The 18,134-nt window shown below is 42.1% G+C and overlaps 1 protein-coding gene across 4 annotated transcripts in view; it reads right to left on the bottom strand.

The window, feature by feature from the left end:
• The window catches only part of DNTT (DNA nucleotidylexotransferase), a 32,985-nt gene extending 20,991 nt beyond the window's left edge, over positions 1-11,994 (bottom strand). Inside the window, exon 1 of one of the 4 annotated variants that reach the window (XM_036886538.2) lies at positions 11,669-11,994. In XM_036886538.2, coding sequence (XP_036742433.2) covers positions 11,669-11,871 — 203 coding nt within the window. In that variant the 5' untranslated portion in view covers positions 11,872-11,994. The remainder of the gene's footprint in view (positions 1-11,668) is intronic. The other 3 variants (XM_036886537.2, XM_036886536.2, XM_036886539.2) reach the window with 3 other exon arrangements.
• Positions 11,995-18,134: the final 6,140 nt, after the last annotated feature.

Raw genomic sequence — 18,134 nt, 5'->3', positions numbered from 1 at the left:
TAATACTCACGTACCTCTTCAAGTGAGTGTTATGTCATTCACACTTCAAAAAATGAGTAAATTGAAGAACAGAGAGGTTAAGTGACATTCTGAAGGTCACACAGCTAGTAAATGAAATTGATCTATTTTGCTTATCTTTTCTGGGTCAAGTATGTTATTTACAGTTTTTAACAAGTCTTCACAATCAGCATAATATTGCTGGAAACAATACATTTTAAGCCTCGTTCAACTTAAATACCGTTAACCCTTGAACAGCATGCATTTGAAATTTGCAGGTCAACCTATATGTGGATTTTTTTCAGTAACTATATTGGAAAAATATTTTGGAGATTTACAACAATTTGGAACAACTTTTTCTCTAGTTTACTTTTGTATAAGAATAGAGTATAAATATATATAACATACAAAATGTGTTGATGGACTACTTCTGTTATCAGTAAGACTTCTAGTCAAAGTAGGTTATTAGTAGTTAATTTTTGGAGGAAGACAAAATTATACATGCTTTTTGACTGTGTGGGGAATTGGCACCCCTAACCCCCACACTGTTCAAGCATCTGCTGTAGTCTATGAATCCAGGAGATAGCAAGATGTGTATCTATGCATCAAGAGAAAAATATAATTCTTTCCTTTTTCCTACTTCTCTTCCTTGGCTTCCTCTTTCTGATTCTCCTCCTTTTGATTGACGCTTGGAGTCACTGGGTATTTTTTGGTTCACTGTTACATTCACCGCCTTAGTTTCCCTGTGGTGGTGGTGGTGGTGGTGGTGGTGGGAAGTGGTTGGGTACCAAAGAAGAAAAGGGAAGTTTTCTGGACGTTAGTATCTTATGTGAAACAGACAGTTAACAATATGTTATAATAAGACATGAGGCACGGACAAGATCAGCAAGGACTGCAGAGAAGGAAAAGAGCTTGGTGTGAACTAGGATAGACAGGATGGACTTGTGGAGAAGTGAGCTTTGTGTCCAGTCTTGAAGGACGGAAAGAAATAAAGTACCTTGAAGCCAGAACCATGGGTCCTCCTGGAAGATGAGTCTCAGAGGCCAGGAGGAAAGGCAGGAACACGGCCTGGATGGGGGTGGAGAGATTATGCTGGGAAGTACAGTAGGCATGGATGAGAGTTGGAAGGGGCAACCATGTTACAGAAGGTCTTAGGAGCCTGGCTGAGGGGGTTGGATCTTATTTTCTGGGACTGTGGAGCCAGTGAAGGCTTTTGTGAGTAGGACCTGATAGCATTACTGTGTTATCTATGAAGACTAATCTGGCGCATGCGAGGACGTGGAGGGGAGTGACGGAAGGGCAGGCTGGAGAGCTACCGTGGAGAAGGAAATGAGCAACGTGGAATGCTTTTTGTCCGGTCTGGTTCCTTCGCAGCAGGAAGGAAGGAGAGGAGACAGATGAGGCACCTCTCGTGTTACTTCACCCACAGAAGGTGAAGTGAAGAAGTCAAATTTTACAAACACACATCTGTCACAGTAAAGCAATAGCCCTTTTGGTAGAAAGAGGAATTTAGGACATCTGGAGAAAGGGGTGAGGGGAGTGGAATTGAAGTTTATTTCAGGCATGCTGCATCTGAAGGATGGAGGGAGGTACAAATGACAATACCCAGTTGGCAGCTGGGATCTGAGATGCGCGCTGGGAGAGAGACGGGGGCTGGAGTTCAGGGCTGAGACCATCTGGCCGGCAGGATGAGCAGAAACCCAAGCAGAAACACATTCTGGTAAAACAACATTGTGCAAGAGGTGAGGGAAGATGGCTAGCTGCTTCCCTATTCTAGGTCCATATGATTCCAAAACTATTTATAATACATTTCTTGAAAGGTTATTTGTGAAAAGTTTAAGAAGATAACAAAAGGAGTACAGAGCTACATAGGAAGTATTATTCCATCTATATTTCTGCCCCTTGGAGGGAAACTTTATTTTTATATGTTAATTGTTAATTATATAACATGATTTTAAATATATAATTGAATTTGACATATTATCTATTAAAATATATAATGATAATGATAATCATATTTATTGTCTTATTATAGTTTGATTATATAATTGAACTTGGTATATTATGTATTTTTAAATATGTAATTATAATTATTATCATAATATAATATGTATTATTTTTATTATTAACAGGGTGTGTCTAAACCTCAAAGGAAAAAAGGCACGCTGAAGTGGAGCTGTGGGTTCAGCTTCCCATTGCGGACCCCTCACTGTATGCTCTCACAGCACACCCCCACTTTCTCTTCACCTGGGATTCCCCGGACACGGAGTTCACACTATTGGATGAGAATCACCTGCGTTTCTTATAGAGTTAATGTAAGCATATTTGTGAATGACCAGTAAGCATATTTGTGAATGACCAGCTATATGAAGGAAGACTCTGCTTTAGATTTAAACTTCCAATCCCTGCTCATTAAAGAATGAGCAAACAAAACAATTACAATAAAGCACACACACACACACACACACACGCACACATCAAACAAGCGGAATCTCTTCAGCCATCCACATAGTGCTGCTCAGAGCTCAGTATTGCTTGTCACTGGTTCCCACAAGGTAAGCACAGAAATCCACAGTCAGCGTGCTGAAACTTTGACTATAATTTGACACCATCACAGTAGTTTAATTTAATAAAAGTATTGGTCTGCACAAAGTTTGTGAAAACTGGCCCTTCGCCACAAATCAGAAACATTGTCTGGAGAAGAATCTCTGTCCTGGCACTGGCTAGATGGCCCATCTTCTCGTGTTGCCTGAGTTTGGCTGATGCTTTTCTCGTGGCTGCCTGCATCTAGACTGCAATGTCCTTCCTGCGCTGGGCTTTACAGACCATTCACAGTGCATATGGATTTGTTCACTTTCAGTTCTGAGCCCTCGGCAGCAATAGCACTAAGGAGTGTGTCCTGCCGTCAGTTTCTTACTGTTGCGTTGTGGCAGCTATTTGTCTACTTTCTCTCTGCTCTGAGTATTCCAGTATTGAAAATATAAATAATACTGGACTCTTACTATGTACCAGACACTACGGTAGGCACATTTCATACATTACCTCATTTAATTGTCAATAACACTGTGAGAGGTATTATCACCTCCATCTAAAAATGATAAAAGAGCCTTGAAGACACTGAAAATTCACCCAGCTAATAATTGGTGAAGCATGGATTTGATCTTAGTTCTATTTACTCTGAAGCCTGTATGCTGGAATAAACGAGCTACCCCTCTGTGACTTGGTGCTTATTCCATGGCTGCGGGAAGAGCTGCTACTTTTTGCAGAAGGAAATGCCTTTGGACGGACGGGTACCTCAATAATAAAAGACCTTGGTTCTCCCAAAGGGCAGAAAGAGAGCTGCAATAACGCTTCCTGTATAACAAACACTATTAGACACATTGTCCCTGCTGCTGCCACATAGAATTTGTTTTGGTGTCTTATGTCCAATATCATACAGACTACAATAAGACTACAAGACATGCAGAACTGTCCCAGAAAAGTCTGAAAGAACAGTTGCCATAGCTACCTACTGAGATGGAGATGCCACAGGGAGGCTGTCAGGCTCTCCCAGGCCTGGTTTTGCTTAAACCTAGGAGGGAGGCAGGTGTGCTGAGGTGGAGCCCTGAGACTCATCTTCCAAATTCAGGCCCCTCACCATCCACTCTTACCACCCCTGCCCCTCCATAGTCTCTCTTCGCCTTGACCATCTTTGGACACAGCCCTGCTTCTAACAGAGACATCATGAATGCCTAGGGAAATGAGGGAGGGTGTGTGTAAGACAATCAACAAACAACAGAACATACAGGCAGCTACAGCAGAAATCGACTAGAGAGAAATACTTCAGACTGTTAGAAAAAATAATTACACACACACACTTACATATTCTTACTCCTCATGAGAGTTTCAAGAGGTGGGCAATATAATTTTAGACAAGAAAACCAAGGCTTGAAGTTTACACGAAGCCGGGATTCAAACCCAGCTGTGCATGACTCAAGCAACCTCTTAACGTTCTACTAGACTGTGGTTAGACCCCTGAGTGAGGTTTTGTTTAAGAATTGTTCTATATTTTCCCATTTCCTGTCATGACCCATCTATCATCACTTTTCTAATTAGGGGGGAAAATACACACAAATGTCATTCTTAAGGGCAAAAACCCCGGGGCTGGGGCTAAGATGGTGTCTGCCTTGCCCCCAAGGCCAGGGCTTTCTCCTTATGATAAAAGGTGACAGGCTCAGGCAACAGCCCCCAGTATTTTCCAAAGCCCCCGAGACCCTGCTGAGGAGGCTGGTCCTGAAAGAGCAGGGGAGCCAGTTCTTTAAGTGCATTGAGTGCCTTGGCTATGACCTGTTAATGTCGGAACTAGGTCTGGGAGGACTTGAAGCAATTATAACAATTCTGATCTAGGATTTGTCCCTCAGCTTCCCACAGGGAAGAAGATACAGGGTCTCCTCCTCCAACTAATGCTGAACTGAAAAGTGCTTGGCTTGGTTCTTAGTGTCCCTAAAGGCAGGGACACATTATAATCTACCTGGTTATAATGTGGATTATAATCATACCTGGTGTCCAGCACACAGCCAGTTTCATAGTAATGGTCAATAGATAGCAATTAGTAGAATGAATTAAACGGATTAATCAATAGCTCTAAAGGAATGGTCCTTAAACTCTAATGTCTCCCCGAGACACCTAGGAAGCTGGGTTAAAATTCAGATGTCTGGGCCTATTACCAGAGATTCAGACTCAATAAACCTTTCCAAGGGCCCAGGAATATGCATTCTGACAAGCTCTGGTGGTGATTCTGATGTAGTCAGTCAGTTCCAGTTATCTAATGGTGTCTCACAACTATCTCAAAGTGTATGGCTTAAAAAAGGCAACAATTTTATTATACCTTGGAATTTTGTGGGTCAGGAATTCAGGCAGCTTGGCTGGGTGATACTTCTGTTCGGTACTGCACTGAGGGACTACTTATGTGCCATATGGCACCACAACTCTAGCATCTTGGTGAGGATGTCTGGGAGGCTGGGTTCAGCCACATCAACACAGCGTCTCTCAGAGAGGACTCAGACTGCTTACATGAAGATCTGGGATCCAGGGAACAGCAGAAGCCTAAGGGCCTTTCGCCACCCAGGATCAAAAGTCACCTAGTGTCACTCTATTGGTTGAAGCAAGTCACAAGCCCTTTCAGATGCAAGGGAGGGAAAAACAGTCCCTGCCACTCCGTGGGGACAGCCGTATTTTAAAACCAACCCACGGCCAAGAACACTACTATAAAGATCTCTCATAAACTTACCCATACTGGACTTCGGGCTCAGTTGCAGCACTGTTCCCAGCACGGCCATCAATGCTCTATAGGCTCATGAGATAAGTTTAGTAGGTACACAACTGAACATTTAAAAAGCATGTGTACTTGTTTATACTTACATATTAAAATTACATATATCAGAACCATGGCTTTTATGGATTTCATGTTTTTTTATATTATTCCTAAGAACAAGGCTAAATTGTTTTTAACAGTTCAATTTAGGGACAATTAAAGGAAACACATTAAGTGTATAATAACATATGTAGTAAAAGATACTATAAGAATCAGGAATGTGGTACTCAGATGTCTGAAAAGGCCTGAGTTATGGAATTACCTCACAGATCTCACCTCTGAATTTTTTCCCCTGATACCTGTATCCTTGTTCTTTTTTTTCCTAGTTGGTCCTTCCTCTTAATTAGAAAAACTCTCCATGAAGAAAGGGGCAGCCACCCTTCTCAGCCTGGAGACAGACTGACATATGTTTTGACGTCTCAGTCTTCAAGGATCATCGCCTGCCTTTGTCTTTAAGACTATTTTCTTCCCCAGGAGAGGTCATTCCTGATTCTTGCCACCTGATGTTGGACTTGTTTTCTAAATAATGACTTTAAATAATCATTTACAGTTAAATTGAGCTGTTTACTGTTTAAGAACCTTCCTGCCAATTTCCCTTGGCAACGGATCTGTTTCAGAATCCCTGAAACAAAAACTGAAGCAGCTCTATTTGGTTTTATCCCATACCGTTACTAGAACCAGTAAAGGCAGGTTTGCTGTTTCCAGCCCTTATATACTGAAGACAGAGGGTCTTGCCTTGATTTTTTCAGCCCACTTTAAATGGGACTGTGAACATTTTTCACTTAAAGTCCACAAATTTTGAATTGTGAAGTAATTTTGATGCCGGGGTTCTTGTTCACAGAGTCTAAGTGAACTTTGCAAACACTCAGGGCAGGAGAGCAAGACAGAGACTTTTATTTAGAGGTAAAGCGAGAGGACAGAGCTCCCGGCTCATTCCAGGAGGCTACAAGAGAGTCCCGGGGTGGTGCATTGTCTAGGGGTTTTATAGGCGGTTGAGAGACAAAGGGCTAGGGATGCACACCTGCTAAGTGGTCCTAAAATGTTTTATCTTTTAAGAGACATTAAGTTTCTTATTAGTCTTCCTGGTTATTTACAGGAAATTTACTGCTCTGATTTCCTCCCAGGATAGCAGCTTCCTGGTCTGGGAGCATAGCACTCAAGACTGCCTGCTTTGCTCCCAAGGTAGGCTGAGTTATTGTCTATTTGTTAAAGAGTATGTTAAGAACGTTACTTATTAACAAATTGGGTTTTAAAAATGCAATCTTATTTTCAAGATAGAATCCTTCCTGTTTGTTTTGAGCTTGGTTGTTAAATTGCCCAGGTGGCAAATCACTTGACTAGGGCTGGAGGAAGAAAAGCAGCACCCGGGTAAAGTCAGAAAAATAAGCTGGGCCCCCCAGCAGGCCAAAGCAAATCTCACGATTATCTTGCTTTGTTTTTTTCTGGAGGCCCTCACCCTACTCTGTATAAGCCCATGGTCCCTGTCTCAATTTGAAATGTGAATATAAAGAGCAGGACTACATGGTACACTCTTAAATTTATTTAAAAAATGGTCTTTATTATTTTGCTGATTATAAAAGATACTGGTACATTGTAGATAAAGTATTTATGCTACAAACATTAATCTTGGTAATCACAAGTCCGTTTTGGTTTCATCTTCATCTGATAAATCATCCTTTGAGAAAATATTTCCTAAGCCTTTTATATATTAAAAAAACTGTCAAATGTTTGAGGCTGAGGTCTACCGGATGCCCTTGCAGAGCCAGGGAGGTCTAACTGGATGAGACAAGAAGTGGGAGAGCTGATGGTCAACCCTACACCATGGAATCCACTGTGTTCCAGAGGGAAGTTCTCTCCTCTAGGTGGGCTTCCATGCATCTTGGACCTTAGAGGCAGAGAGGTGTAGGGAGAAGGGATTCAAGGTCTGGGAGAAAAGGGTGAGAAAAAATACATAAAGAGAAACCAGTGAGATGTGTTTAGACACTGGAGCTGGAAGGGGTCTAGAAAGAGGCTAGTTCAACACCATCTAGGACAGGTAACTTACCTTTTTCATCTTGTGTTCAGTTTATTTTGCAAATAATGACTTTTAATATTTTTATTTTAGACCACAAAATTTAAAGTAATAGAACACTGTCGAAGATAAACAAGGCTGGACTCTAGGTAAAGCAGTAAGGATACAGTTTATTTAGTAATCCCTATTGCAATAGAGAAGAGGGTCCAGCATGAACGGAGTTCAACTTCAGGGAGAGAGAAGGCAGGAGACCTTTCAAAGGCTGGTATGCACTGAGGGAGAGGCGCTGTGCGGCCCTGGGGAATTGGTCCATGTGACCAGGCCACCTGGATTTGCTAACTGGTGCTTATTCAGGGGAGGCAGTGGTGCGAATCAGAGCTAGGTGCCCACTAAAGTCAGGCCCTTACCCTCCCACAGAGACTGGGAGTCAATTACATTACGCAATGTAGGCCTTTCAAAGAGCTGGTTCTCAGGTCCTTGCAAAGACAGTCTGGGTGTTCAGAAGATTTACATCTCAAAGAAGCAGAGGCTCTAGGCAGGGGCTCAGGGGCCTATCTGGCTATCTCCAGGTTTTACCTGAAACAAACAGGAAATTCCCTTGGCAGCCCTGAGCTTTCTGAGGCAGACATTTTAAGGAGCACCATCCTAGGTACAGGGCCTTAAGCTGCTAGAAACCATGCTAGAGTTTGGTCAAGAAAAGAGTCTTTGTCAACAGTCAGGTGAAAAACCATGGATTTTTCTTTCCCAAGTTTCTTTGGGACTTTGGCAGAAGCCACATTTCAAACGTTACATAATGAATGGATGGAAAGTACTGGCAGGCAAATAACACAAAACAATAGAAGAAGGCTGAAAGCAAAGGCTTTGGTAGGACAACACTAATTTTAAAAAGAAAGCAAAGGAAGATAATACATGCTTGGAAAATATCTTAGGCTAACTTTTTAATTCTAGGTGACAACTAAGATATTATTCCTGACTTCCCTGTCCAGTTGTAAACTCCTTGCTTGCAGAACTCACATCTTCTGTATTGCATCTTCAGAACCTGAAAAATATTGTGCAGGGTAGAGTGGGCCCTAACAGAATCCTTTATTTGTAATTTTTTTAATGGAATATCTTGTTTTCACTGAAGACAATGCCTTCCAAAGGTACCCTTGTAGACAAACTACGGAGGCCCAGGCAGGACAAAAGCATCATCTGGTGGCTTTCTACTGCTTCAACAGTGGAACTCAGCAAGTGTTAAACTGTGAATGATGTAACCTTATAGAGCAGTCCTTCCTAGCCTGCCTCTTTCTTCTTCAGCATCGGTGATTGAGATTGGGACATAGGTAGTAGGCTTAGCTAGTGTGTTCATAGAGGAGGATGGAAGACAGATGACCTTTTAAAATAGCTCAAAGTACTGGGACCAAGATGAAATGAGAACATAAAAAGCACTAAATTCTGATCCTTCTCTGGCTTGTCCTAGATAATTCGAAGATGGTAAAGTTGCTCTAAAATTTAGTATGTTGGCCATGTAATAAAATTCAGTAACCTTTTCATGAAATGAAAAATGCAAAACTGCCTCAAAAGACTTGATATCTCCCCTGATTTACATTTTAAGAACCAGCTTCCTGTGGCACATTGAATAGCATACTTTCGCAATATTACATTAATATAACATGTAATATTAATGAATCTCTATCAAATATAAGGATACAGTGCACATACAGTGCTAAATGAAACAGCTCCAGATAGTTCATTATATTCAGGTACACCATTTCTAAGCTGCGTGTTTAGGCCCAGGTAAACTAGGAATCAGATTTTTCCTCAAATTTAATCCTCTTGTTGGCCAGATTTATGCTAGGAGCTATGGAGATTACCGCTTATTTTCAGAGCACATTTTTTTTTCCTTAGCTCCTCTCTCTCTGAATCCTATATGGCAGAAAGGAGAGGTACAACTTTCACTGTTCAGAAGTATCCTTTCTTTTAAAAACCAACTTTATTTTCATTTTTTTAAATACACGGTTATTATGAAAAATTTGGAGAATGCGAAGAATAAAAGCAGCCATAATGCCTCCATCCTACCCCCTTCCCCACAATATAAACACTTATAACATTTTGATAGGTTTCCTTCCTATCTTTGTTCTGTTTGTTTAGATCATTTGACCTAGTTCATATCATAGAGAAAGAACCTTAGGGTTTTGCTGTAAAGTTCAATGGATCCAGGTAATTAACAAGAAAACAATCACACTTTCCACTTGTATAACTGCTTTAATTTGTCAAAGCACATTGACATCCATCATCCCATTTGGTGATCACATTAGATAGACTAGACCTTTATTGGGAAACTGAGGCCAAAGAGGAGAGGAGAGGGGGTCTTGCCCCAACCCCACGGCTGGGAAGGGTCAGAGACGGAATTTGAGGTCTCTAGATTTCCTCTCTTGGAATTTTCCCATACAACACTTTCTATTGTCCTTTCCCATTAAAGTCTGTATGTTATGTACAAAATTCCATTTGACAGCTAGGACTTCTACTTCCTGTGGTTTATTTTTGTACCATAGAACACATTTGCATTTAATGTGTCTTCTGAGCTGCCAGCCTGGGAACTTTACCACCATCACATGCACAACAGCAGCTTGTCACCATGCACCAGTTTCCTCTGTTGCCTGGACAGCTGGGTTTGGTCCCCGGTAGCAGGCATCTGGGGCACGGAGCTGCCTCTTTGGCTTCCTCGCCAAAAGAAGAAACTTGTCTCCTGTCTTCTCCCCACGTATCTGCCTCAGCCACCACATACGTTGTAGCTGGACCTATAACTAAACTAGTCAGCCCTTGGTGGAAGTATGGACATTTCAACAGAGAGCTTTCTATGTGAGTGACACCCTGGCCATTAGGCTCTCACCTTCCTGCCTGGCTTTTGCCAGATTTCTTCACCACAGAAAAATCACTGCCATGTTTGCTAAGGCTTTTAATTTCTGCTTTTACAATTTCCTTTTTTGAATTACTGGATTTAGGCCTCTTTACCTATGTCATCTTCTTTCCCCTTAATCCCAACATTTTATAAGTCTGTAAAATTAGTCTTAACAATTAGATGAAATCTATAATTTCAAATGAGATAGGAGAGTAAACATTTAAAAAAAGGGGGCAGAGATAGAGAAAGGAAACCACGTGAAGAGAAGTCAGATGGGAGAGAGACCATGAGAGACTCAGAAATTTCTGAATGGGAAGTCTTGGTGAAAAAATAGAATGTTTTCTGTGACATTGACTCTTCATATGAATGAATAGTAATTGGGAAATTAGCATATCTGATTATTGACTTTTGACATATGTTTCTCTAGCAATTTGAAGTTGACTTCTTTTTTCAGCAGGAAATGCCTGTCAGTTTTATTTTTAAATATCAAAAACTACTTATTAAATAAAATTTTATTTTCACATAGAATTCTTAGTTTTTCCTGAAAAAATTGTGGTCTATCTATTCCTTCAACAATCAAAAGTCCTCCAGTTGCATTAATCACCATTCTTGACTCATAGCAAGCCCCCTGGAAGTTCTGTTTGGAGCTATTTACGTCAACATTTTAAAGCCATTTGTGTTTGGATTTTGCTTAGTTTCTTCTTCCATCTATTTGTGACCAGTGAAGAGCTTATGTAACAGAAAAACAGCAAGGCTAGTTGCTGGGACATGAGCCGTACTGCGAGTGAACCAGTCTAGACGGCCCAGAGGGGCGCTTCACCTGCCTTCCTGTCTGGTCTCACCACTTTCAGCAAGGTGCCTGTCATCCTGGACAGAGCTGTCCCTGAATCTTTAACCTGCATTCCTCTATGCAAGCCATGCTTAGACTGCTCTGTGGAAAAGCATGATCAAGGCCACATTTAGGTGCCATGGTGAGGTAGCTACAATCCTTCACCCTTGCCAGACAGAGACCTGGTCATCTTAGCACAGCAAAATACCTTCATGAAAAGCCAAGCAACCAAACCATTTCTCTCAAAATAGCTGAACTTTTTTGACTGAACTGTGGTGTTTTGTTCAATTTGATCAGGAATGAAATTGAGTGGTTTCAGCATTAAATGCTACAGTTTGGTTTCTATTATCTCTAAATACCACGTCTCTTAAAGGTGAAAGGCAGTATCTTTTGGTACCAGGCCAGTTCAGTATACTGTTCTCAGTCACCTTATTTCCCTTCACTAATGGGCTCAAATGCGGTCTTTGATTTCAGACCTGGTCTCAGTGGGAACATCACCTCTTCCAAATGTGGCAAAGAACACAGGTTCCTTGAATTCCAAAGAAACCGTCCGCAGAAGCCCTCCTGGTTCATAAAGTGAAGCCAGGAGTGTCCTACCTGAGCTCACTCTCAACCCTGAAGCCTTTGCTTCGCGCCAGCTCCATGAGGAAGGCTCTGCGGCTTCTCCCCATTTTCTTCTCCAAAATGAAGATGACCAAATCTTGGAACTTGACATCCTGAGAAGGGGAGGCCATCGAAGCACCTGTCTGCCTGGGTCTCTTCTTCCTGGGGCTCAAGTCAGCCATTCGCAGAGGATCCATGGGGAGAGGCTGCTGCTCTGGCAGTGGTATCGAGTGGTGTCTGCAGAAGTCAGGGAGAGCCTGCCCCTCCTTCGTGAGAGCTCTGATGTCACTTCACCAGCCGACTCTGAAGCCAGTGCGAGGCTTCCTGGATGCTGCCCTGGTGATGGTTTCCTGCTGAAGAGTGATGGGGAATTTTTTTTATCTCTGTTCAACTCATTTGTCCAATATGGAGATTATAACAGAAATGGTAAATTAACATTCACTTTCCTGTGTATAATCTCATCAGATCCTCAGAATAACCTTGTGAGGCAGCTAGGGAAGCCTCACTGTTCCCATGTTACTCTTGTCTTTAATTTTTTATCCCTTCTTAATTCCCTTTGCCCCTTGAATTCTCTTCCTTTCCTAGGCAGTCACTACAGTACATTGGGTTTCTGTAGTTTGCATCGGTGTTATACACTGAGTGGTTGTTTTGATTTCACATTAAGTGGTATTGTTATATTTCCCATTCTGAAGATCACTTTTTTTCACTCTCAGATGTTTTCAGATCCATCCATGCTGCTCAGTGTTCTCATCAGTTACCTCTAATTGCTCCATAGTATGTCGGGATGGGCATTTTAACTACACTGGTGTATTTTATAAGTGTAGAAACCAAGGCTCAGACAATTTATTCAAGATCTCAGAATAAAGGGCAGAACCAGTTCTTGAATTCAGGTCTTTGGACTCCAAATGCTTTCTATTTCAACTTTTTCAGTGGACTGAGGTTGTCTAGAAAATAGTCTATCATAATAACTCTAAAATTGATCTTTTGGGATGGAATAGGGGCACTCTTTAAGATGAAAATTACTACCATAAAGAGATGTTTTCATAACTTTATGTGCAAAATAAAATTCATTTATTTCATTGGTATACTTTATAGATCTCATTTCCTGAGCATCTGCTATGTGACCAAAGCACGCACCTACAAGCCTTAGCTGACTAGATCCTCACACCACCACTGTCTTGTTAGGTACTAGCATCCCCATCAGGTGAAACAACTTGCTCAAGGTCACAGAGTGGATGAGTGGTCACAAGAAGGATATGACTCAGCTAGGACTTGAACTCAGATGTCTGCTTTTAAAACCTGTGATTTAATAACCAGGAAGGCTTCCTCTACATGTCTTCCCCAATAACAAATCAGAGCCCTGCTCACCTACTCTGCCATATTACATGAGACTTTTGCTACCTCCAAAAGTACATGAGCTCCTCCCCAGAACACCAGGGGAGAGAAGTGGGACGGCTGCCTTACTGCATTTGCAAAGCTGTGTTGTTTAAGAGAGCAAGATCAAGAGTCTTCAGGTAGGGCAGTAGATTTACCCTAGAACTTGTACGGTAACAGATTTTAACTCTCTTTTTATTAACTAGAACTGTCTAGAAATATAGAGGCTGTGCTGTGCAGTGGGATATTTCAGCTCATGGAAAGTGTTCAAACGGAGTCCAAATGACTGTTGAAATGTTACAGAAGAGATTCAAACATCTGGTAAGGACCTTTAATGTTGGTCTTCTACTCCAGTATCCTATGATTGCTTGCTAAAGATCAAAATGTGGGTACAAGTATGCCTGAAACTATTATAATATTGTATGTCAACAGTACTACAATAAAAAAAGTTGTTTTTTAATCTGGGAATGAGAGTCCATTTTGGCCTTCACTTTAGGCATCTGGTTACTGAAATGCTGAATGATTCATGTATAAGATTCTTCTTCACTACCAAGCGGCCGCACAGCACAGAGCAAGCGAGAGATTCTGGCAAGAGTCTGGGGTTGTCGTGTTCATCCCCACGATGTGGGCACAGGAAGAACCATGGTGTTACTTGAACGGTAAAGGGGATGGTGAGCTAGTACAGAGATATGGCTGAAAGCTCAGGCTCTGGTGTCTGGTGTCAGGCTGATGGTACAAATCTCATCTCCACTGCTCTGAGCAAGTGGAGATGACTTTAGCTGTGACCTTGAGCAAGTTGCTGTACATCTCAAAGCCCCAGATTTCCCCATCGGTAAAATGAGGGCTGAGATAACCCACAACCCAGCTGAGCAGAGACTTGGCTGGAAGCAAAGAGAGGAAGCACTTTAAATAAATGTCTGTGGTAGTAATTTGGTGTTTTGTTTTTAGAGAAGTCTCAGTTCGATCTGAAATCTGATCTACATATTTTTTTAAACTATTAATTCATCACTATATAAAACAATGTCTTATTTAATTTTCTTTGAGTCACTGGTATTAAATAGATCACCAACAAAAAGAATGAAAAATGTGATGATGCCTGTCCCGTTATTAGGCTATTGTCTGTCAGCTCCACATCTACCCTTCTGTGATGGGCTCTATGAGGCTGGGGCCTGGCACTGTGCAAACCCATTGCTCATTTGTCAGCTACATGTAAGGCTTTGCCAGCAGGGGGCACTAGAGAGAGGCTGCAAGGCTGGAGAGAGAAGAGGACTTGATCTTTTTGGTTTGCTTGTTGATACTGTCAGGGTCTTCTGCTCAGGAGTGGTTCTGCACTTAAGCAACAGCTGTTGGGTCCACGCTCCAGCTGTTTTTAGCCTTTTAAAGTTTTTTGTTTATTTATCTATCATCTATCTATCATCATCATCTATATCTATGTGGGTAAAATTGTAATATTTCCAGAATATCTCACCTCGTTTTAGTATATTTGCATATCAACAGGAGCTCAAGGGTGGAGAGAAGTTGGCTTTAACAGATGTGCATAATTCCTCAGGGGTGGAGAGAAGTTCATCTCCATATCAATGGGTAATTACCTGAGCAGCTGGAGGGCTTATCTGTACCTGAGAGGTGAGTGGAGGGCCTGTGTTGCTGCTGGAGCAGGAGAGAGAGATGGGCCCGACTGCAGTTTGTAAGCAATAAACAGATTTTAAACTTTCTTTCTCCCTTTGACTGATTTCGGTTTTTAGAGGTATTTCCTCTCCCCAGATTTACAATCTATCTGCCCGTCTAATCTATCTAATCTATCTATGATCTATCTGTCTATCGGTTATCTATCATCTATCTATCATCTATCTATATCTATCTATCATCTATCATCTGTCATCTATCTAATCTATCTTGCACAACTAGACATGATCTCATGCCTTTCAGAGATGCTAATAGCAGCCAGGAGGAACATCGTCCCAGCTCTGCAAAGGTTTTCCTGTGAATCCTGCAGTACCTGCAGCAGCAGGCGATGCCACCTCCCCAGAGATTTGTGTTCCGGCGCCATGGGGACACCCCGCTCCACACTTGCAGGTCCCAACAATCCCAACTGTGTCCCTTTGGCCCCCCAGCCCAAGGTGAGACATATTCCTGCAGTTACTCTCCCAGAGTTCTCCCAGCCTTCTCATTTTGCTTTTCAGCCTTGTGATGCCTGTCTAGCCAACCTCCTATATTAAATTCTTCTTGTTCAAATACCTAGTGTGCTCTCCTTTTTCCTAACTCGACCCTGACTGATATACTGTCCAATTAAAATGAGGTGCAGGAAATGGGGATTCAACTACACTGCTAGTAACATACTCTTTCTGAAGGGAAATTTGACAACTGAAAAAAATTAAGATTCGAAATCCCTTGACCCAGCCTTTCAATTTTCTTTTAGGAAAAGAGAGGCACATAAAGATGAATGCACTTAGATGTTCCTCACATTGTCTGTGCAAAGGAGATTCAAAACACCATAAATGTCCAATAACAGGAGGTGATGAAGTATGGTAGAACACTATGCAGCCACAAAATCATGTCATATGAGCATATTAAAAGCCATGGGTAAATGTTCACAATCTAACAATTGTAAAATCAGTTTACAAAATACTGTGTGACACCAGTTTTGACAGACAAAACTAGAAAGATATGTGGCAAGCCTAATCCAGTAATGGCTGTCACTGGGTTTGGGTTTATGCATGATTTCTATTTTTGTCTTTGTGATTTTCTGTATTTTACAAATTTTATATAATAAACATGAATTATGTTTGTAACCACAAAAATAAATTACTTCAAAAGAATTACCTTGACACTGTGTGGCCTTAGTGAAAAGGTATCATTCAAAGGCAGTAAGGTAGCTCAGGGTAAGATAAACAACAGTTGAACATATTTTCTGATAATTCTAGGACAGGACTGAGGGAAAATCACTTTTATATTTTATGTAAATGTCATTTCTTACTGGCAGGCAGACTCCATGAAGTAGGATTCCCGGGCTGGGGGATGGAAGGGGCAATGCAGTTCTGCCTGGCTCAGGTAGCTTACTGAAGCTGCTGCTAGGGAGTGGGTATATGGCTTCTCAATCCTTTTTCCTGCCTCTGAGGGTCCCCTTCAAAGAAATCATGTGACCTGTGCTAGTGATGCTGGGGTTCTTGCTCAAGAAGCTGAAGAATGAGCTTCACAAACACCCAAGGTAGGAGAGCAAGGTACAGGCTTTTATTTAGAAATAAAGTGAGAGGAAAGAGCTCCTGGTTCAGGCCATGAGGGGACAAGAGAGCCCGGGGAGGTGTGTTGTCTAGGGGATTTATAGGCAGTTGAGGATCTTGGGGAACTGAGGGCTTAGGGTGTGGACTTGTACCACCTGCCCTGCCCTCAAGGTGGGCTGGGTTATTGTCTGTTTGCTAGGACTGTTTACAGTGAAGTCACGGGTTATGCTGAGATACCCTTGCGGAAGTTCCAGGCCAAGTTGCTCCTGGCCTTTTGACCTTTAACTGATCTCACTGAAGATGTCTATATTCCTAGTCTGGTATCTTTACCCTAGAGAATTAGTGTGACCTTGACTTTGCATAATGCTGAACACAGTTTTGATAGGGACTTTACATTGTTACATTGCTTTGACTGTAAATATCTTGCCTTGCTTTTTCCAGAGGCCCTCACCCTACTCTGTCTAAGCTCATGGTCCCTGTCTCACTAGGGTGACAGTTATGAGAACTGAAGCCATTGTCACACCTTGGTGAAGGGAGGTGTGAAACCCCACAGCCTCACCTTAAAATGGATCTGAGTACACCAGGATCTCATTTCAGGAATTAAATGAAATCTTGCTATGGAGTTGCTTTGAAAATCATGAAACACAACACAAAGGTCAATTGTTCTTATTTCATTGGCGTTGCTGCTAATGTCAGGAATTAACTTCTTACTGAAACATTATTTTCTGGAGCTATTCTCACCAGGTGTTGAGCACCCCTTGGTTCAGTGTGTGGGTCAGTGGCCCCCAAATCTCAGTGGCTTAATACAACAAAATTTTGTTTTATGTGATACTGCTTGTCAATAGAGGGTTCTGTTCCACTCAAGACACAGGCTGATGGAGGCTCACATTTTTGAACCTGCCCCCCTGAACTATGAGGCCATCTTGGTCACTGGGGCACAGGGGCAGGGAAGAGGGCACTGTGGGGGGGGATCTTCCATCAGCTTTGTCTCAAACACTTTGTCTCAGAAATGATTCACGTATTTGCTGGTCATAGCCCATTGGCCTTAACTAGTCACATTGCCCCACCTAATTGCATAAGGGCTTGGACATGCAGGGGAGCACTTGCAATTTGCAGGGAGTATTCCTGTTCCTGCTATGCCCAGGATCCTATTGATTGCCGGTTCATGGCTGTAGAGACCCCACCCACAGTCAGAGTGGTGTTATTGCATCTGCACCAAGCCTGGGGCAGAGATCAGGGAGGACCACAGCCCTGCCCTTCCTAAGACCAGAAGCTCCTAGAGGAAGGAGCATCGTATTGTACAATGGCCTGACATTCTGCGCCCTCCTAGAATTCCAAGCTGTTGGTGTGGTCCTAGGACAAGATCTGATCCTCCTGAAATACCTCCATACCAACTGCCCCTCCTCTCAAGCATAATATAAAGGGGGAAAGTCCTTTATATAAGGCGTCAAAAGGCTACCCTAAATTTGGTCCGGTGCCTTCCCTGTCCCCACAGTCTTCTGCGCCTCTTGCCTGTAAGCGCATGTGTCAGTCTGTGCTTCAGTGTTCTAATCCCTGTGTACTCCCATTGGACTCTTAAGTCCTGTCGGGGCAGGAATCATGTAAGTTGTATTCATATCTGAATTCCCAATGCCTAACACAGTACCGTGTATAGTAAGCACCACTGAATGTAGAATAAACAAGAAATCAAATGTAAGTTGATGTTACTATTATTATGATGATGATGTTACTATTAAGCTGTTATGCTGTTTGGGTAATTATGATACGAATTTTCTGCCATGACTGCCCTTCTCTACCCTGCCAGTTCTCAACTAACTGTCTGTTCAATATGAGCAAGTATTGTGCAGTTGTTAAGAAGCCAGACTACT

Source organism: Manis pentadactyla, chromosome 8 (genome assembly GCF_030020395.1).
Source record: "Manis pentadactyla isolate mManPen7 chromosome 8, mManPen7.hap1, whole genome shotgun sequence".
Lineage (NCBI taxonomy): Eukaryota > Metazoa > Chordata > Mammalia > Pholidota > Manidae > Manis > Manis pentadactyla.
Note: the sequence above shows the minus strand (reverse complement) of the source record. Positions and strands in the feature narration are given on the sequence as shown.